The sequence below is a fragment of the Arvicanthis niloticus genome, chromosome 1, assembly GCF_011762505.2.
Source record: "Arvicanthis niloticus isolate mArvNil1 chromosome 1, mArvNil1.pat.X, whole genome shotgun sequence".
NCBI classification, from domain to species: Eukaryota; Metazoa; Chordata; class Mammalia; order Rodentia; family Muridae; genus Arvicanthis; species Arvicanthis niloticus.
This window is the reverse complement of record NC_047658.1, coordinates 28017110-28039833: the sequence shown is the minus strand read 5'-3', so window position 1 is coordinate 28039833 and position 22724 is coordinate 28017110. Positions and strand designations below refer to the sequence as shown.

Genomic DNA, 22724 nt, shown 5'->3' with positions numbered 1-22724 from the left:
AGCTGTTCTGTTCTCTCACCTCTACAACTTCCATGCTGCAATTCTATCACCTGACCAACCATATTATGATGCCTTCAAGACAGTGCTAAGGGTGATCTTGAATGATCCCCTAAGTCTTTGTCATGGTTTGAATATACTTAGCTTGGGAGTGGCACTATTTGGAGGTGTAGCCTTGTTGGAGTAGGTGCGACCTTGTTGGGAGTAGGTGTGTCATTATGGGGGTGTGGGTTTTAAGACCCTCATCCTAGCCAGTCTCTCCTAGCAGCCTTCAGATGAAGATGTAGAACTCTCAGCCCCTCCTGCACCATGCCTCCTGGATGCTGCCATGCTCCCACCTTGATGATAATGAAATGAACCTCTGAATCTGTAAGCCAGTCCCAATTAAATGTAGTCCTTATAAGAGTTGCCTGAGTCATGGTGTCTCTTCACAGCAGTAAAACCATAAGATAGCTTCTGTAAGTTACAAACTTGTTCCCCCATTTGGCACTATGAGAGGTGGGCTGGGCCTTATTGGAAGCCCTTAAGTTTTTAGGAGTGTGCCCATGGAAAGGAATGTGAGACTGTGGCTCCTTCCTGTTTCTCTGCTTGGCTGCTTCCTGTTTCTTGGCTGTGAGGTGGGTTATTTGTCTTCCACCCTCATGTTTTCCCACAACATGATGCTTTGTACAAACTATGTGCTGCAACCTCCATAACTGCCCAGGCAGAATAAACCCTTACATTTTATAAGCTGACTACCTCAAGTGACTAACACAATCACATTCGCAATGTGTGAACTTTTGATTGATAGCCAAAGCTGATGTTAACTGTGAGGTGACATCTAAAGTAGAAACAAACTTGTGGGACTGCACCCTTTAGGTATTCTAGTAGTGGCAGAACTTAGCTGACTTGCTATACACCCAGCTGGTGTTTACTGAGAATTGCTTAGTGGAAAATCTCACATATTTGGTATCCAAAGTCTTGTAAGAACAATCAGGAAAGACACTTGAAAAAGAATGGGAGCAAAAGAGAGAATGTGACTGGCCTTGTATAGGACTTTAGGTTACACTAACAGTCAAAGGGATACACACTGTGCAGTTCCTCATGGAGGACTACAGCTCTGACTAGTTTTTAGAGACATATTTGAACGTTGTATGAGGGGACATAAGAAGTGAGTGGGAGGAAAACAAATATATTGGACTGGCTCAGAAGGCCTGGAGTGTCACTAAGAAATTATTGAATTTGGAACATATATTTGGTTAGTAGATGGGTATGAAGTGAGAAACAGAAAAGGAAGATATTCACATGATTTTTATTTAAGATCTAGGTAGAAATACTTCTTATTCAATTTTTATTGCATGTAAGTGAACAGTATTTGTATGTATGTATGGTTACTTGTCTGTATAGAGGACAAAGCAGGTGCTGTTCTTCAGGCACTGTCTACCATGGTTTTTGATAGGGTCTGTCACTGGCCTATAGCTCAATTCAGCTACACTGATTGGCCAATGAGTCCCTAAGATCCATTTGCCTCTGTCTCCATTGGCTGGAGTCCAATGTACCCACTTCTTTTACATGGGCTGGGGACTGAACTTAGGCCCTCATGATACACAGCAAGCACTTTAGTTTTCCAGCTGCCACTTTAGTTTTTAAATGGGTGTGTGTGTGTGTTTTTTGTTTGTTTGTTCTGATGGTTAGGTTGGGTTCTGGTGGTTTTGTTTACTTGTTTTTGACTTGTTTGAGACTCTGTCTCACTATTAAGCTCTGATATCCTGAAATTCACTATACAGACCAGGCTGGCCTCAAATTCACAGAAATCCATCATCCGTCTCTGCCTCCTGAGTACTGGGATTAAAAGCATGCACTACTATAACCCCAGCCATTTTTTGTGGTTTTGAGACAAAGTCTGACTTGGTAGTCCTGCCTGGCCTGGAACTCACAAGATGCATAGGCTTGTCTCTGCCTCCTCAGTGCTGAGATCAAAGGCTTGTGCTTCCATGAACAGTACTATTTTTAAATTTCATCATCATGAAAGTACAACAGATTAAAATGAGAACAAAACTAGACAAAAAATACTTTGTAAGCCCTATCTCATTCTGAAAGCTCAATACTATACATTTAAAATAAACAAAATAAAAGTATTAAAAATTACTGTTAGAAAAAAACAAAGTTTGGGGTCATACCCCTATAGATAATGAACACTGGCCAGAAAGGTTCCGCATACCACTATGACTGCCACCATCATGTCAAAACAATAGAAAGACTCAAGACAGAAAGGAGTAACAGTTAAAAATTAGAAAACCAAAATATATCCCTGCTAAAATTCAAAATAACTTACAATTTTAAAAAAGTCCAAAATGAAGATTTAAACCAGAAAAGGAAGACTCAAAATATACATCAGAGTCCCAAGGAAGGAAATAACCACCATTAAACCCAAGACACCCAACATAGAGATATCATAATGCCTGAAAAGAGAACTAAGTTAGGGGGAGAGCATCACAAACTGATTCAAGAAAATGCTCTGAAAGAACATTGGGAGCTAAAAGTATACCCTATATCTATAAATATTACCTAGAGTGACTAAGTAAACATATACCCTAATACAAGTTTTTATTACAGAAAAGGACAATAACTTAAAAGAGAAAACATTAACCTGTTCATACTTCCACAGATGAGTGATCCAAGAGCTTAACAGCAGAAAAGCAACCTTTCAAGTTCAAATAGCACAACCTCTAGTGGAAAAGACTGACCCGGAGCTACAGAGGAATTTACTGCATGCTCAGACAACAGCCTGAGGAAGGAACATTTGATGCAGGAAAACTAAGGCTACAGACCAACACATGAAGCCATTATATCTAAAGCTACTACAATGAATTAAAGGGTTCAGACAAAGGTTAGCAGGATGTGAAGAAAGAAGAGGTCCTGTCACATTTTGTTTCTAGCAGCTGATTTTTGCTAGTAAGAGACATCCCAACTCTGTCCTGATCAGGATCTGACATGAAAAAAAGAGATGCAGATCTGATGAAACAAGGATAGTGCATTTTACAACACTGTGCATTTTACAGCTGTAAGTCCTCATTATATTCATCTACCAATCAGGCTCATTTCTGTCACTGAAGGTGTTTAAAAACAGTGGCAACATATGGCAATAGGTCTCTTAGCACCAAGTTATGATCTTGAAACAATGGTGATCCTAGGTGGAAGGCAGAACACACAGGACAACCCTAGAATTCTTTGCCACTGCAGACTGCATGGGAGTTACCAACAAACCACCAGAAACATTTTGCAAGCCACAAATGATATAAACACACAAATACTACATGAGCACTTTGGAAAAGTGGCAGGGGAAGGAAGGATTCATTCTCCTAAAACACAGTAACCACAAGGAAAGAATCAATCCTGTATCCTGCCTTTCTCATGTAGACACTATCCCTAGTAGTCAACTTAAAAGGTGAGAGAAAATATCTTTATTAAGTATTCCAGCTGATAAGATAAAAACAATTCAATTAGAACAGCACTACTTGTCAACCCTCCACCCTCCCCCACCCCTGATGAATCAATAATCTTGGTGCTGAGCAGAAGCAGCAGACATTTTGAGGAGCAATGTGCAGACAGTAGGTGCTTTACTGAGGTGGCAGAAATCAAAACAGTTTGCCAAGTGGATGAAAGTGGAACAACCAGGCTGAGAAACATGCTGAATTGTGGGCATGTACAAAAGTAGATTTGTTCAAGGAGGGTAAGTTCAGCCTCTTGACTGCCTCAACAGACAAACCACGTAGCAGGTAAAAGGGAACAGTGAATGGGGGAAGGGAGGAAGAAACTAAAAATGTACAATTGAGGAACACAGGTTGCCAAAATTGCACATCTGAGGTGCTCAACATCAGGATGACTTTACCTCACAGGAGGTGGGGACAGCTGACTTTAGACCTAGGTCTTAGTGAAGGCAAATTCATTCACCTGATAGGTGAATCGTTAAATTTTTATTTGATGTATGTTCCAGTTAGGTCCAGCTTTTAACTTAACAAAGCCTAAGGTCACCAAAGGGAATTCCAATTGAGGAGCTGCAGGTCAGATTGTTCTAACTGATGATTGATGTGAGAGGCCCAGCCCACTATGGACAGTACCATCAAAGATGCAGATAGATAAGAACAGTATTAGTGTAGAAGCCTGACACTTTACAACTGTAGTGAAGTGTCATTATACACACACAAGTCAGTGACTGTGTATATCTAAGCATTCAGCTTATCTCTGTGCATCAAAAATGCCTAGAAACAACACAGTAGCCAGATCTGGGATACAGAAGAAAGCTAGTGAGCACAAGCATGTGAGCAAACAGTGAGCAGCATCACTCTATGGTTTCTGCTTTAGTTCTTATTGAGTTTCCACCCCAACTTCCCTCAATATGAATTGTGACCTGGAGGTAAAGTCAAATAAACCCTTTCCTCTCAAGCTGCTTTTGGTATTGGTGTTTATCATAGCAACAAAAAGCAAACTAATACAGTGTAGCTTTTATGCTGCATTTTATTTCACTACGATTTTGGAAGATGATCTAAAATAATCCTATTCCCTTATTTTTCAGAAAAGGGAAATGATTGTTCCCCTGAAAGTGGCTACAAAACAAGCCCTTCTACAGACAGTGGACCTTGCAGCCCTTCCCAGGGTTGGTCCACATACCTGGTATCTTCACTGTGCCACTGGTGGAGGTGTCATCTGTATAGGGATGGCTACTCTCTACCACCACAGGCTGGGAAGAAAGACGTCCACTCTGTGAGTCTGTGGCTACATCTTCTAACTCAGTGACACAGAGCTCCAACAACATGTCTGCCACCTAGAAAGGAACAGAGACATGAGTAAATGCCACCCCTGGGTCATCCATGCCCTACCCATGCATCCAGCTCTGTGCTTCTCTACAGGGAAAGAGTGGCAGAGTGAAGGACTTGGAGGAAAAACAAAACAAACAACAACAAAAACCCCACCAAGGGACTGGGGAAATGACTCAGTGGTATGCAAGTATGTGGACCTGACTTTAGATCACTAGAGCCCATGTAAAAGGACAAGTATGGCAATGCACATCTGCATTCCCAGTGCACAGGAAACAAAGATAGGTGGGTGGTTCCTATCTTTCCAGCCTATCATTGAGTTCCAGATTCAGTAAGAGGTGGTGTCTCAAAAAACAAAATGGAAGACTAATCAAGGAAGACACCTGACACTGACTTCTGGCCTGAACATAATCAAGTGTGTATGTGTGCCCATAAACAGATACACAAATACACACAGAGACTTACACCCAGAGACACACGCACACATGCACACACATAACACTAGAAAAAGAAAGGAAGAAAGAAATGAAAGAAGAAAACTGAGTTAAGAAACAAAGGTTCATTTTAGACCTGGTTTTTTTATGCATAAAATCAAGGCACAGTAAAGGTACTATGAGAATTACAACTATCTACAGGAAAGCATTTGGAAAGCACCTCACACAAAACACACTCAAAGCTGACTCATAAACTGAAAGACCAGTGATAATAACAGTCTCATCTACACCTGGACAAGATTACTTCTTGGTGAGAAGAGTCAGCCTAGGGGACAAAAATATCATGAGATGGAGCAGAAATTTGATAATAATGATCAAGATCCTCGAAAGCATAAGGAGTCAGGTTGAGTCAGAGGGCAGGACCCAGGAACAACCATACCACTCAGGCCCATCTATGGCAGAGGCAGTATCTTAACATAGGCTCCAACATGGTTGAGGCAGAGAGATGGCTTGGTTTACAAAGGTACTTGCCATGTGAGCCTGACAAACTGAGTTTGACACCTGGACTCCATGCAAAATTAGAAAACAAGAAATTATTCTAAAAATTGCTCTATGACTTCCACACATACACATATCATGCTACCTTACCCACACTAATAATAAATAAAATTCAAAAAATTAAAAAGACATGAATACAGACAATATTGTCAGTCCCCAAATTTAACACAAAAAGAAAAATCCCACTTTCTGTTTTCCAGGATTATCCTTCTCTATTTACCTCATGTTTAGATAACAATTCAGTTTAATAAAGCTACATTAATGACAAAGTGATATCACTGCCACATAAGCATATTTATATAAATTAATTTACGAGTCTCAAATATTAGATAAGGACAGGTCATCAAGTGTCTATCTCACCTCTGCAAGGACAATTTAAAGATGATTGCAACTGTAAAGTGTGGTGTGCATGCCTTTAATTCCAGCATTCAGGAGGCAGAAAAAGGTAAGATCTTTGTGAGTTTAAGGCCAGCCTGGTATATACAACAATTTCTAGGCCAACCAGAGCTGCTTTGTAAGGCTCTGTCTTAAAAACAAAACAAACAAATAAAGATGATTGCACCCTTACTTCTGTCTTTCCTAGAACCTGACTGATTCACCAAATTGTCAGCACTATTGTCTATTTGTCTTTATGCAGAATCCACATGTGACCGTTGGATTTTGGAGCCTTCCCCTGCCCAGCAGACCATTATCCCTATCAAGGAAAGACCAGCAAACATCTGGGGATTGGGAGAGGTCTTGCTTCTTCCCCTGAATGCTGGAATTGCACATAGACTTCACCATGTTTGAACCACAAATTTAAGTTATTTAATATAGTTAAATAAAATAAATGTTAAGTTGTTAAGGTACAATATCTATATCTGGTGGCCTCAGTTCTAGACAGCTCCAAAAAAGAACTTCCCCACAGTGATAGAAAGTCCCACTGGATTCAGTGCTAACAAATATTAAAATATGTAATATTAAAATACTATGACATTAGAGCATAAGAAGTCATTTCTGGACCAGTGAGATGGCTCATCAGGTAAAGATGCTTGCTGTCAAGCCTGACCAACTGAGGTAAATTCCTAGCACCCATATAATGAAAGGAGAGAATTAACTGCTGCAGACTGCCCTCTAATCTCCATGTTTGCCGTGACATACACATAGTAAATAGTACACATTTTCATATACATTATAATACAAACATTTTTAAAGATGTCATTTCAAATAAAACAACACTGTTAAAAGACCCAAATGCATATAAGAATTTAGAATAGAATAAATAATTTTCAAGACACTGGATGAATTATTTCACAAATATTGTTGGGGCCACTGCTTTGCCACATATTAAAACAAGCTGAACCATTTTACTATTTTACTATTTTACTGTTTTTATTAGGATAAAGTGTAAACATAATAAATGAAATTATAAAGATGCTCAGGAGTAAAGTCAGAAAAATTTCTTTACAACAATGCCATGTATTTTTATTAGTATCATATACTTTTAGCATATTGTTCCGAAGTTAGACATGAAAAATATTGGCAGATTTGTCTACCTAGAAATGAGAATTCTTGTATGGCAAAACAATGTTGACCAAATATCTAAAAACAAACTAGAGGCAAAAGTATAGAAGGGCTTATTTATTTAGTAAGAATAAGATACACAGGGCTGGCAAGGCAGGTTTTTGCCACCAAGCCTGATGACCTGAGTTCAATCCCTAGAACTATATGGTAAAAGGAGTAAGAAAACAATTGCTACAAAGTGTACACACACACACACACACACAGAGACACAGACACACACACACACACAAACACACCCCAAACACAAGCTAAAAAACATAATAAAAATAAAATAATGCTTTTGGTTTTAAAGAACAAGAGCTAGTGAGATGGCCCAGTGGTTAAGAGCACTTACTACTCTTGCAGATAACCTAAGTTTAGTTCCTTCCACTTACATGATGGCTTAGAGCCATCTGTAACTCCAATTCAAGGGGATCTAAAACCCTCTTCTGGCCTCCTCAGGTACCATGTATGAACATGTTATGCATATATACACTCAGGCAAATACTTATAAGAAACAAATCTTTTTTAAGAAAAATAAACGATTCAGTCCTAGATGGATAAAAGAAATCACTGGGAGAACTGGGATACACTTTTTTTTAAAGGACAGCTTCTAAACCTCTGTCCACGGAGCAGTCTAGGATGAGACCATGTGTGAAGAACAGTGATTCTTGCAGAGAAAGCTGGTCCCACATAGTGTGTCTTCCCCATCACTCACCTGTGGGTAGGCAGTGCCCATGCCGGACAGCACAGCAGAAAGCACTTCCCTGCCCCTGTCTCCAGCCCTGCTGCACACTGACAGCTTGAGCAGGTCCACCACCACCCGGGTGTCATCAGGGATCAGCAGACTGGTGAACTCATCCAGGGACTGGGGCTCTGGGCCTGATGTTTTATTTTGGCTTTCAACATCCTAAACGAATTGACAATTATCAGTTAAAACAGAGAATGATGTATGGAAAGATAAAAGTCACCAGTCTATCCTGGAGCTCAAAGGACACATTAGGAATGGGGGAAAACATTAAAAACAAGACCAAGACACGATTGATCCCAATATCTCCATTAAGCTCTATCCAATTTTCAAGAGCAAGAAACAATTTTACGAAGCACTTATAGCATCCACCAAGGAATAATGCCTTGAAATGTAAAGAAATGACAGCTTGCTATTATGACCAGGTAGGCAGCATACCTAATGTGAGTTAAAAGGATACCATGCCATGTGAAACCTACCATTCCTCATCAGATTTTATATTACAACTTTCATCTAGATCTCTAACACATCATTCACACTATCAACCTTCCTCAGGTTCCTTAAAAAAATAATTATTTAACATTTTTAGTTAACATTTAAAAAATTATTTTTTACTTCCATACTACTAGGGAGTAGAAGAAGGCCTGAGTGAATATGTGCTGTTGACATGAGCACAGCCATTTCATGCCTCAGACCAGTGGGAGAATAGCAAAACATCACCCCCAGGGAAGTGAGGCTCAGAGGGCTTCCCTTCTAGTCCAAGCTGTTCTGTGTGCAGAAAATGTCCACCATAGCCTTTTCTCTCTGGGATGTACGGCCTGCAGAGACTGCTCCTGCTGAGGTTACCTAAGCCTACACTGCCCCCTAATCCAGCTGCGTACAGTAACCCCTCCTCCTTGTTCAAGTCTATAAAATAAACACACTGAGCTTCCAGGATGCTGTGGCTTCTCCACAGAGAGTGCAGTCCACTCAGCCCCAGCTTTCTGTGTTTCTGTCTTTTCTTTATTCCCTCACTGCCCCAGTATGGTCTGCCCCTGGAGCCTTGGAAGGTGGAGGACTCAATAATAAAGAAGCAACTCCCACCTTGCCAAGACCCTAGCCTGTGAAGGTGCCTCATCTGGGTCAGCTGTTCCCACCTTATTTTCTACACATTAAGAGTCTCTTATAGGTCAGACATGGGCAATACTCATAAAAAGTAGAAAGAGACCCCAGCCATCAAAGTTGAAGTAGGCCACTTCTGTACTCAGCCTAAAAATTATGTGAGACAAAGGCAGAAACTAGTTCTGTGTCTTCCCTAGGTAGAATCGGGCTCAGTCTTGTTAACGAAAAGAAAAAAAAAAAAAAAAAAAAAAAAAAGGAGGAGAGGTGGAGAGCCTTTGGGGCTGCTCGGCAGAAACCGGACATGGGCCAAGGACAAGGAAATGGGCTGCTGGGTACAAAAATATGACATTGGCCAAGGACAAGGAAGTAGACTCTAGGCAGGAATCTGACATTAGGCTAGAACAAAAAAGTAATTTCAGGCAGGAATCTAAATTTTAGGCTAGAAAAAGGAAGTATGCTTCAGACACGAAGATGACTCTGGGCTAGGACAGTGAAGTTGGCTCAGATATTTTGGTCCTGATAAGCCCTTAGAAACAGTGATCACTGGAGTGTTCATGGAATTTTGTTTATTGCCTTGCCTGTTCTTTGACTATTTGTGTTTATTGTCTTGCTTGTTCCTTGACTATTTGCATCTATTGTATTGCTAGTCCCTCAACCTAAAACTGACCTTAATGCTTGCATGTAATCAAAATGGTATAAAAGCAAAAAGGAGGGGGGGGGATGGGATAGGGGATTCTTGGGAGGGGAAATGGGGAAAGGAGATGACATCTGAAATGTAAATAAATAAAATATCCAATAAAAAAAAGAACATACTTCATTTAGGGGAGAACCTCTTATAAACCCTAAAAAGCATTAAAAAATAAATTTTTATTCATCATTTAAAAAAAAAAAAAAAAAAAAAAGAGTCAAACCCAGAAGGCTTTCTACTCTTCTGCTTTTGTGACCTCACTAAATTAGAATAACAGAAATGAAAACAGGGAGAACAACCAAAACTCTTTGTCCTGGGACCAGAGAGTAAGCACAATTCATTAGAAATGATGACATTCCAGAATGACAGCAAAAGCAGCCAGGAGAGTACTTAACTATCAATATATAGAATATCTTCAGTCTTAAGACACAGAGGTAGAAATCTAACAATATCTGATGAGGATCTTTAAAAAAAAATATGGCTACATACCCATAAATATAAACTATATACCAACACTAGCAGGAAAATTACCTTGCTATAATTCATGATAAGAATTTGAGGATACAATCTGGAAACCGCCTATGTCTCACTGATAAATTTGTAGGAAGAGAATCATTGCATCCTCCTTCTACCTAAAAGCAAAAACTTCAGGATACTTTATGCATTAATTGTTGGACCCTAAGATCCAAATTGGGGGATGCGCTTTCACAGAAACACTCACAGTCAGGGGGTTCGATACAAAAACAAGAAGTTTATTGATACCAGTACACTGGGGTTCCCCAAATGAGGCTACAGGAACCTCCGAGCTAAAGCTAAGAGCAGTTTTTATATAGTTTAAGGGGTAGACTAGAAAAACAGTGACTAGACACAATATGATTGGCAGAATAGTGTGACTTTTAAACTAATTGGTCTTTAGAAAATGAGGTGACAAAGACCTCCCTTGTCTGTAAGTGACAAGAATTGGTCTGTCCTGCAAAATGTGTCTACACGCTCTGGGCCTTCCCCACCTGCAGGTGGGTTCCCTTCCCTGTGGTCTGAAAAATGTTAATCGGCCTTTCCCTTCCTCCTCTAAATGTTAGTCCAACAAGTGTCCTCTGACTAAAAAATGTTAATTACCCTCTCCCATGGGGGGAGAGAGACAAGTGTTCCAAAATTCCTCTTCAAACTCATAGCAGAAGATTGTCAGAAACAAAAACTGACTCTAGACTGAATTTAAGGTAACTTTATTACACAGGTGGCTGTGCATCCCCTTTATAGATGCAACATGTTTATAGAACACGCTTCCTGTCATAGTAACTATGGAATGAGTTAAGGGATTCTATCATAAATAAAAACAATATATATCTGTCCCTAAGTGGGATAGCTGGCATAAGAAAGAATGTGAGTAAGGGAAGGTGATGTACTTGTATGACGCTGGGTGATGGGGTGCCTTGTGCAGTACATCAAGTGAGGAAGTCCAGCTAGCTTTGAAGTTGGGGTGGCCATAAGTCATGCAGAGGAAAGATGTGGTCCCCTAAGCAAGACAGATTGTCTTTGAGTACCAGTGCCTGTACCCAAGAAAAGATGCCTGGAAGTACGCAGGTGGTAGCCAACACAGAAAGCTGGCTACTTACAGGGACTAGACTGAAATAGATGACACACCCTGTTTTTTTCATGCATGTAACTTTCACCCCCCCCCCCCGCCCCAACAAACACACATGCACAATTTATTTCTTAATTCTATCACAACAACAATGATAAAAAGAAATACTCAAAGACTTATGAGAGAAAACTTGGCTCTAAACAGTGACAGAAATAAATAGCTCACTTAAATAGAATAGAAACCCATGAATCTATAACAATATAAGAAAGGCAGACAGATATAAACCAACAAGCAAGACATCCTGGTAAAAGAGCAGGTTAGAAACCCTATCTGTATGAATGGATTTCAAACAAACAAACCTCCTGTAAGAGACAGCTAACAGAAACAAGCACTGGTGGGATTTCTCTGGGAACAAAGCAGCCAAGCCACCAATGCTCAGCTGCACCAGTCTGCTCACATGAAGTCAGGCAGCTTTAGATGCCAGGAAAGTGGTTCTATCAGCAGCACTACAAAAGCCAGAGAGATTGTCCAAGTGCAATATGTAGCATGTATACAGCGAGGCCAAGAAGGGCATAGCTCCTCTGTTCACAGAGAAATCCCACCAATGCTTCTTTCTGTTTTTTTTAGCTCCATCTCTTATAGAATGATTGACTGATTGATTGATTGACTGACTGATTTTTGAAATAGGGTTTCTCTATGTAGTCCTGGCTGTTGTGGAGCTCACGCTGTAGACCAGGTTGGCCTTGAACTTACCAATCCACCTCCCTCTACCTCACAAATTCTGGAATTAAAGGCATGCACCAACACCACCCAGATAAAAATTTATTTCACATCTTAATTTTTTAAATCCATTCACACAAATAAGGCTTCTAATCTACCATTCTACCAGGATGTCTTATTTCTCTATTTGTCTATATCTACCTGCCTCTGTTATTTTGTTACAAAGAAGCAAAAGTATGTGGTGCAGATATCCTGATAAGTATAATAAAGATCATAACAGGGCAGTGGGCTTTGCTCACTATCTCAGAGCTTCAGTCACAAAATGCCCAGTATGTAGGAAGAAACAATACCACAAAATACCCAAGACAAGGGTATAATTTATAGGCAGGAAGCCTTAGACTAGGGATTGGCAAAAGCAGACTCCAGCCACAGAACTTTCTCATCTGGGAGGACCATCACATACTTACCCGTTGTACCCTGGATTAGCAACCTCACTGACAACCATGCACACTGACACAAGACACATCCACACAGCTGTGAGCAGATACTGACTGAGGTTAGAAGCCCTTGTTATTATTTACATTTTCATTCAGCTGCTGTGAATATCTCACTGAAAAAGGCTTTTATGGCCATCCTTTCTCTACACCTTCTCTACAACTTTCTCAAACACTTAAATCTCTAGCATTTTCCTTCTCGCTCTGACTTTACTCTTTGCCACTTTTCCTTTATCCTTGTTTCCCTAAATGCTGATACGCTTAATTAAAAAAAAAAAAATCTGTAAACTATATTTTTTCCAAGCAGATTACTAATGCCTCCTAACTTCTGAGTACATTTAAGGCTATTTTTCATTTGAAGTCAAAGAAGAATGTTTCCTGACCTCTTTGGTTTTAGTCATGGTTTCTGCAATAATGCTGGCAGCTCCTGGGTCATCTGTCACTGGGATAAATGGTCGAGAGGAGGCTGAGGGAGCAGATGGTGTCACTGCAGAGGGGGTCACAGCATCCTCAGAGGAGACGATCTGATTGGAGAATACACCAGAGGAAATGTTTAAGAAGTCTGTCTATATAGCACACTGAAACTACTTATAGCACTTTGGAATGATTCAGTGATCATATCACCTAGCAACCCTAGTGAGCCAAAACAGCCCTGTAACAACAGCAGGACCCACACATCAGAGTAGACTGAGTTCACATCTCTCTAAGGAGTCTTCTCCCAAACAGTTAACAAATTCTCTGACTTTCTGACTTTTTACATTTCAGAATTGTACTTAATGACTTTTTAAATGAGCAAATTTTTTTAAAAAGAAATCTCTTGAAATGGAATATATTTTACTAAGTCAAGCTCAAAATCAAATAGCAGACACAAAAATGAGGTGACAGAAGAAGTAGAGTTTCCTAGACACAGAGAAGCCATCGTTCCCTTTCAACTCAACATTGCTTTAAGGCTCCCTTTTACCTCTCTCTTTTCTTGCCACAGATTTGGACTCAGTCTGTCCTCAAGATCAGCAGCCAGTATGCCTTCCTCCACATTCATGGGACTGGCCATTGCCGATACATCAGAAGCAGGTGCTGAGGAGGAGAATGAGGGGCACTCCACTGGGGCGAGCATGCCAGCCGGCATCAAGGCTCCAACCACTGCATCTCTGTCAGAACAGAAAGCCAGGCTGTGGTGAGCCACCCTTTCATCTGGGCACCATAAGAAGCAGCAGGATGGGTCAAGTGCTCACTAAAAGTATGTCTTCATTTGTACAGAATATGTACAAATAAATAAGCTTTAGAAACTACTGTGCATTATTAACTAGGTAGCCAACAGCTCCAAGCTAAAATGTATACCCGATCTTTTTTATAGATATAAGACACACAGTAGCATTTCAGTCCACAATATATATTAAACTATGATTTTATAGGATTATATCAGCTAGAAAGGCCCCAGTGAGCTTAGTTTATAGGCATATGCTCCTTATAACATTAATATAATGTATTTCTGGGAATGTACCCTCATTGTTATACTACACAACACATGATATACTTAAGCGACAAATGGAAGAGTGTCTAATCCAAAGTCAGAGCACCTGTTGGGTTGCTGCTGGGACTTGAGGAACAAATAGTTGATGTGTAATAACAACTTGATATAATAATCAGCAGATTAACTGGCCCTTACTTGTCTGTTTTAGGTGTTGCTCTTAAGCTATATAAGCACAACTATCAGATCCACATCCAGGACACTTTAACTAAGAGGGCAAGTTTTACTATGGTTTGGACCTTCCCCAAAAGACCATGTGGTAAAGTCCTACTATTCAGCTATCACTACTGGGAGGTGGTGGGACTTGTACACAGGGTCTAGTGGGTGCCCCTGGGTCAGTAGAACATGTCACTGAGGGGAGTGGAACCTTGATTGCTTCCTTCTCTTTTCAACTTCTGACTGTAAAGTGAGCAGGTTCTGCTCTTCCTAGGCATCCCACCGTGATATGCTACCAGAGGCCAAAACTAGAAAACTGACTAAAACAACAGCAACAAATGAATATGGAACACAGCAAGAACTACCTTATCAAGTGAATCAAAGAATAATCTTTTTAAATATCACCATAAATTATCAACTCACTCTTTCTCTTTCCGTCATACTGATAGAGAATTATCAACAAAATGAAAACATCCTTAAGCTTGATTTTCTGATTCATATATCAATACTCAGTTGGATTTTATTGTAAAGTGCCAAGATCCTATAAATCACCAGTGAAGGTATGTGACTTGCAACTCATAGCACTTAAGACAAAACACAAAATTCTTGTAAACATTTGGCCCATTAAAATATTAGAAAGCCATGAAGTTTACATAGTGGAAGAATTTACAAGCCAGCACAGCAGCAGCCTACCTGGCATACATGATCTGCAGTGCTGTTAGGATGTGAGATAAGGCCTGCTGCTTGGCCAGGTTTCCTTCCAGTGACAGGAGGATCTTGGCAAGAGAAGGGCGATTAGGCTTACAGTTATTCGCACCACTTATCTTATTGCTGGAAGAAGAAGAATCAGCATCTGAAGGCACACCTGAAAGAGAAACAAAAATCGAAGTTGTTTTAAGATCACAGATGCTCCTTTTCTCTGGTTTGAGCATTTAGGTTATTTTGGGGAAAAAAAAAAAAAAAAAAACACAACTGCACTTTGATATTTATGAAGTGCCTCTCACATTATCTAAGCTGAAAACCCCGTTATTCAAAATACACTGGGAGTTCTCAAAAGGCTCTCTCCTTGGCAGCCAAAATCTCAGCATAAACAAAGGAGGGACTCAAGAAGTTACTCCCACTGCTGAACTTAGGAAAAAGCTTATTTTACTTATACTTCAAAATCATAGTTCATCACTGATGAAAGTCAAGGTAGGAATGCAGTCTGGAACCTCAAAGCAGGAACTGATGCAGACCCATGGAGGAACATTGCTTAATGGCTTATTCCTTGTGGTTTACTCAGCCTGTATTCTTATATGCCCCAGGACCACCTGTCTGGGGTTGCCACCACCCACAGTGAGCTATACTTGTTGGAGTGGGTGGAAGCACCAGGCATGTATTTCAGTGCACAGGGCCCTGGATTTGATGCCCAATACTAGAACCCCAGAGGATATAAAGACAAATTCAGTATACCACCACCTAGGAAACAAAGATTTTTTGAGATCTTGGGTAAGAAGCGTATACTGGTCTAGAGGACAGCCTCTATCCCAGGGACACGAGTAGGGATGGGATAGAGTAGCATTTGTAACTAGACAGCCCCAAAATCTAGCTTCCTGCTTTCAGCTTTACCAATTTTGGTTCTGACCTTCATTAGTTTCCCCCTTTAGGTTTATTTTGATTTGTCAAGATGAATTCTATAAAGTCTTTTTTTAATGTATACTTTTATGAATTTACCTCTTAGCATTGCTTTAGTCACATCAACACTGATTTATTAACAACACATAACACTGATATGATTACATTACTAAAATTTTAGTAAGTATGACAATGAAAAAAATTTACATCAAAACTTGCGCAATTTTTATAAATTTTTTGTTACCTAAGTAAGAAGCACCTAGTGGGTCTCTTGCAGTCTGGAAGAGGACAGGCTCATGGACAGATGGTGTGGCTACATCCACTGTCGTCCATGCTACACTATGTGATGACCCACAAGCCACTCGAGTGATCTTCTGACCTTCCAGGCCTTGCACAAGTGTTGGCTTTCTGTTAACTGTGGTTGTGCCATTGCCTTGTTGGCCGTGGTCATTGTCCCCCCAAGCATACACCTGTTAAGGGGTAAAGAATTTACATTTTTCAAATTCACATAATTTTTAAACACTTAACTTGAAAATGCATACAACATCTGTCATAGTACTTGAAAAAACTGGACTCTTAGAGATAAAAATCACTTACAATGTAACAAAAGAACATGAGTACATACAGTTCCAAGGAAAAATCAACTATGAAAATGCTTTCCAACAACTATAAATATTTAGTATTATTCTAATTACTTTATCCTTTTTTGGATGGGGGGATGCAGGGTACATCCTTGCTTTGGCTAAATGCAATAATTCTGCCACACCATAAATTGTAAAGAAAAATAAAAATACCCTGCTCATTTTTCAGGTAATTTGCATTTTAGGTTTTATAGTCATAAAGAATAATTCACTTCTGACTAAACAATAATATGCTAATTTCACTTTCATAAACCAAATTTAAAATATGGCTCAATGGGCTAGTAATAGTATATACCTATCAAAGCAACAAAATTAGTAATATATATCAAATATTGTGTATTTCCAAAATAAAGTAGATGTACAGCCTCTGTCATGTAAGTATATCCTCCATTGTGTAGGTTCTGCCTCTGTCATGTAAGTATATCCTTCATTGTGTAGGTTCAGCCTCTATCATGCATCAGGTTTTTTAAAAGTAGAAACTGCTAATAGCTTAGAGGCAGGAGTAACTTTCAATGATAACTTTTATATTCCAGCATGGACTTCAGAATGGAGAGGAGATTTGCAAAGGGTCCCCAACCCAACCTGTGCTGACAATATATCAGTAAACAAGATGAGTACCACTCTAACAGATCTCCAATATTAGGCTGGTGCAAAACAGATTTGCAAAAACTACAGTTTTGGAGCATAAATTTTAAATCATGTAAGTAGGTCAAAAGAAGTATTTATTAATCAAAATGGGAACCACTGTAACCAATAAATACATTTTTACCAATGAGAAATAAGTTTGTTTGTTTCTACAATACAAAAATCTAAGCTTGAGGATTTGACCAACTCTTAGAAAATATTTTCTGTATCCCATTGGTTGTGTAAAGTATTCCCCCCATAAGAAGTTTGGAAATATGGCAGATGGGTGATGAGAGGTCTGGTGCACATGGTGGATGAGACAAAAGATCACAGCCCAACTAGTTTAACCTTTGAATCACTGGTTAAACAGATGTCTCACGTCACTGATTTGCTGAGCATCCTTCTCAGATGCAATGATTTGGGCAAGATTCTGAAAGCAGTAATGGCTCAGATGACTAGCAAACCATCAACAATGACCATGGCCTTTTCATGCTTTATTTTGTGCAAGTTTTGCTTTGGGAAGTGTTTTTAGAGTTTCTTCTCTTTCCAACTACCAAGCACGTCACAGCTGATTGTTCTATACAATCCACTTTTCTTCACAATCTAATCATAGCACAATCTAATCGAAAAACAGTTCTATTGTTCATAAATTAAGAGATGACAATGGAAAACTTTCCAATTTGCATCAAATACCGACTGTTGAATGGTCCAAGCTGAGCTAGCTGGCAATATCTTATGAAGCCCTATGAACCATCCTTCATGACTACTGTCACTTGGTCATCGGCAGCTCCTGATGCTCAGCCCTATGCTTCCCACCTTCTCTCCTCTCATTGTAAAACATCTGGAGCCAGAACTGCATTGTCTATTGTTAACAGTTTCTGGGCCAGACAAATTGCTGATTTTATGAATTGTTGCCATTGTTTTATGACTCATCTTGAACTTAAGAAAGTCACTTAAATTTGGGTGTCTTTTTTGGGGGGGTCTAATATCATTTCAATAGCATAACATAAATGACAAGTAATAAGTTATTAGCATCAAAATCCGCAAAAAACAAACAAACAAACAAACAAACAGAAACCTCACATATTGAGAAATGTGCTTTGATGCGATGCACTTTAATGTGATGCACAATAGGGGCTGCTGAGATGACTCAGCAAGTAAAAGTTCTTATGGCCATGACTAGGGACCTGAGATTAATCTCCAAGATTCATATGGTGAAAGGAGAGAATGAACTCCACAAAGGTATCCTCTGACTTAAACATGTATGTACACATACACACAGATGGACAGACATAAACATACTCATAAATAAATAATTATTTAAAGGTATTCATAATAAACCACTTATTTAAGAATACAGTTTAGGATCAAATAGCAAATTTCAACAATTCCATTTACACCAACCTAATATTAAAACTCATTCAAGCATCTCCGGAGTTTACAGGTATTTTTTGTTTTCATTTTTTTGGTGTGGCATGTGAAAATGTGGCCCAGGCTGGCCTGCAACTTACTATGTAACCTAGGCCAGCCTTCAACTAGCTATCCTCCTGCTTCAGACTTCCAAATGCTGGGATTATAAACATATACCAGCATACCCACTCTGATTACTCCAGTTTTGACGAGATTAGGGGTATAAGCTGATGAGCACTCCAAGAGGGCACTACAGGCCACTCCAGCCTTACCTGCCCTGAGTCTGTGACTGCTAGGCAATGCAGGGCTCCAACTGCCACATGCACAATCTTCTTCCCTCTCAGTCCTTCCACCACCTGTGGCTTGCGCACATGCACATCAGAGCCATGACCCAGTCTGAAGTAGTCTCCTTTCCCCCTGAGAGAAAAGCAACAGTGTCATTATATGGTTACAGTTTGGCAATGCTATACAAGCAAACTTTCACTGCCATATATCTTCTAGAAAGAAGTGATAATGTCTTACATAGTATTCAGGATCCTAGAATTCTAAAACTACATGCCATATCCAAATTAACTCATTACTTGGCTAATAAGATCTTTCATGCTGTAATATGTCTTACAATAGCTCAGTTACTATAGATTTCATTGTTAAAAAAAAAAAAAAAAAAACCAAAAAAAAAATAGACAGCACTGCTAACTTTCCTCCACTCAATCCACACTTTAAAAAAACACACACACACAGAGAGAGAGAGAGAGAGAGAGAGAGAGTGAGAGAAAGAAACAGAGAGAGAGAAAGAGACAGAGACACGGAGAAAACAAATTTTTCCAGGATTAAATGAAGTTAGAAGTCTGTTTTGCTCTCCTTATTTCATATAGCTTCCAGTACAATGGAACACAGATTTTTTTTCTTTATTAAAACCTACTTAAACCTCATGCAAACTGGTTTAAACTTCTCTGGATTTCTTCACAAAAACACTGTAAGATCGTTCTGTAATATCATCAGTAATCTCAATTCAACAATGCAATATAGGTTTTTTTCCTATATAATGATGCCAAATGAGTGAGAAAGAGTTTTACAAGCAGCCTAGGTTGCGCACAGGGCTTGTCACACACTCCACATTTGGCAATAACACTGAGGAAGTTCACATACCACGTCCACACCACTCCCGACTTGGTGAGTGCCAAGGAAAACTGAGCTCCACACTCAATCTGGCATACCCCCTGGCCATTTAGTCTCTCAATGTTCTGGGGAATATTACAGCCTTCACTTCCTCCTCGGCCCAATTTTCCAAAATCACCATCACCCCAGGAAAACACCAAACCTAGGTTTGAAAAATAAATACCTCTGGTAAATAGTTCGTAACACTGATACTCAGTCAGAAACCAACATCACAACCAGCTCTTACCTTCATCAGTCAGGGCCAATGTCTGTGCATCTCTGCTTCCACATGCAACCTGGATTACTCTGTGACCAAGAAGGACTTTTACCTACTCAATGACAAATTGAAAAACAGAATGAAGCATGGGAAGTGAGAAAACAAGTAAAGTCAATAGTGTTCAAGTCTTTAAAAACCTAGACTTAAGGCTTATCTTTGCTAGATATTCTTTATAAGCAATAAAAAATGTATCTACTCACCATTTTGGGTTTCAGCTGGGTTGTATTATCCCCGTGTCCCAGTCGGCCATACTCTCCAAGGCCCCAGGTATACAGTTCCCCACTGGATGTCAGAGCTGCACTATGAGAACTCCCACAGGCTATGTCCCTGATCCGCTTGGTTTTCAGGGCCTCTATCAGTCTGGGCTTATCACAGTTCCTAAAGTAAGAGTAAATTACACTCCTCATCAAACATCTTTTCACAGAGGTGGCCCATCTTTGGTCAACAAAAAATATATATATACATCACTCTAACTATCAAATCTTAAAAGATTGTATGTAAAATCACAGTATATCCATCCAGATTTTTAAAATTTTATTATTTATTTTAATAAATAATTTATAACATTAATTTTCTGCAAAATAACTATGAAAATACACTATTATTACTAGTTAACAGTTCCCTATTAATGAGTGAGACTGAAGGAAGCAGCCTTACATTCTGCTGAAGTGTCCAAGTTTCCCATCATCACCTTCACCCCATGAAAACACTTTCCCATCCACGGTTAGGGCTGTAGCATGTCGGCCACCTGCAACATTCATACAGGGAAAGGTTGCCAAAGGTTTTTGCTACTCATTCTGCTTGGAATATAGCATGTAGTCAATGTGCATGTGTTGACTGAATGAATAAACAGAATTATCATCACAGTTATCATACAAGCTATGTAGGTGACATATATCTAAAATAAATGGACTTTTAGTAAATTATAAATTGTTAAAATATTTTACCAACAAAGAAAAAGCAAAATAATAATGACTATTAATGGTGCTTCTGTTGCTTTTAATATATAAGAATACTTAGATAAAAGGTAAAAATGAACACATTATAATTAAGCAGACTGTCATCACAAATAGCACCACTGTCAGTGGGACTATTTAAACCCACCATTTTGAAAGCACATCAGCTTATTCTCTTCCCAGACACTCTGAGTCCATGAGGTTTAGCTATACAGTCAAGGCTCTACAACTTTTGTGTGTCAGGGCAGTGCAGCAGATGAGACTCCTGGTACCCAGCATTCACTTCCTACTCTTTATCCCCAACAGAAGACCCCATATTATCAGCAATAACAACAACTTCCACTCTAGAGAGAAGCTGCATGGAGCTAGAGTATTATAGCCACCTTCCCACAGAAAGAGGCCAGAAGAGCCAGGACTCTTCACAGGCAGATAGATGGGCCTGGACCCGCACCCTAACCCTAGAGCATTGGTTTTCAACCTTCCTAATGCTACTACCCTTTAATACAATTCCTCATGTTTTGGTGACCCACAACCATAAAACTATTTAATTGCTACTTCAGAACTCTAATTTTGCTGCTGAGTCATAATATAAGTATTGATATGCAGAATATCTGATATGTGACCCCCTCCCCCCGCAAAGTGACTCACAGATTGAGAACCACTGCCCTGGAGGTTAACAGAGTAGAAAAGTACATTCTTGTTTTGCATAAGCTACTACCATTTAAATTGTCTGTTACACACGGCTATATCATATCCTATCCAGTATGAGCATGAATTGAGCTTGTTATCAAGAGTTTAGTTCCATTCTTTAAGAATCTAGCATAGGGCTTCAGAAGAACATTCAGTAAAGCCAAAGCTGAAACTGAAGGGCAGCAATGAACTCATTTCTCATCACTGCAGATTGATAGGTACCTGAGGGAACTTTAAGAAAGCCACTGACTTCTACAGTAGTTTCCTAGCTAAAACATGCTGGGCCTGACACAATCACTCCAGGTCTGAACGCACACTTTTTATACACCCACACACCTGAAATGCCAACAATGCTAGATTCCAAAAATCTTCATTACGTACTAATAACTAAATCTTAGACCACCCAGGGAGTTATAACATCCACCTTTTCTTCAGAGTAATTAACAAAAAACCTTGAAAAACAACACAGGGACATTTCAGGAAGTTACTTAAGGGTCTTAGTCACTTACTTCCAGGAGCAAAAGCTTATTAGAAACTGAGCACTGATGTACATACCTGAGTGAACTGCTACCTTCTTGACCACATAGCTGCTGAGAGCTGTAATCTGCCGAGGAATAGGAACAGTACCACTAGACATTCCCAGGCCTAGCCGGCCATTTGTGGCTTCTCCACAAGAATATACCTTCCCTTCCACAGTCACTGCAAGAACAGTCAAAGGAAGTGTCACTTTTCAGAACATAAAGGCTATTGTTTTATGTGTGCCAAACATAATTTTTCCAATATTAGAATTACCATCATACCTGCAAACAAGCTCTTAGAACCACCAGCCACCTGAACCACATTCAGGGCTGACAGAGTCTCCGAGAATGAAGGAACCTTTATCTGGAATAGGATATTTAAAACAAAGAATGGAAAAAGATGTTTGTTTAAACTTTTTAAATCATAAGTGATCTTACCAGAAAATACACAGAACAGCTGTTAGTTTCTGATTACCTTAGCCACAAGAGTCC

General features: G+C 39.5%; 1 protein-coding gene across 2 annotated transcripts in view; it reads right to left on the bottom strand.

Annotated features, from left to right (window-relative positions):
* The window catches only part of Herc2 (HECT and RLD domain containing E3 ubiquitin protein ligase 2), a 174946-nt gene that overhangs the window by 29581 nt on the left and 122641 nt on the right, over positions 1-22724 (bottom strand). For both annotated transcript variants that reach the window (XM_034490041.2, XM_076935171.1), the window contains exons 58-70: positions 22515-22596; positions 22270-22413; positions 20726-20816; positions 20269-20446; positions 20039-20120; positions 19783-19954; positions 18906-19050; positions 16203-16428; positions 15038-15209; positions 13622-13808; positions 13044-13184; positions 8046-8237; positions 4648-4801 (exon numbers count right to left, since the gene is read on the bottom strand). In XM_034490041.2, coding sequence (XP_034345932.1) covers positions 4648-4801; positions 8046-8237; positions 13044-13184; positions 13622-13808; positions 15038-15209; positions 16203-16428; positions 18906-19050; positions 19783-19954; positions 20039-20120; positions 20269-20446; positions 20726-20816; positions 22270-22413; positions 22515-22596 — 1966 coding nt within the window. The remainder of the gene's footprint in view (positions 1-4647; positions 4802-8045; positions 8238-13043; positions 13185-13621; positions 13809-15037; positions 15210-16202; positions 16429-18905; positions 19051-19782; positions 19955-20038; positions 20121-20268; positions 20447-20725; positions 20817-22269; positions 22414-22514; positions 22597-22724) is intronic.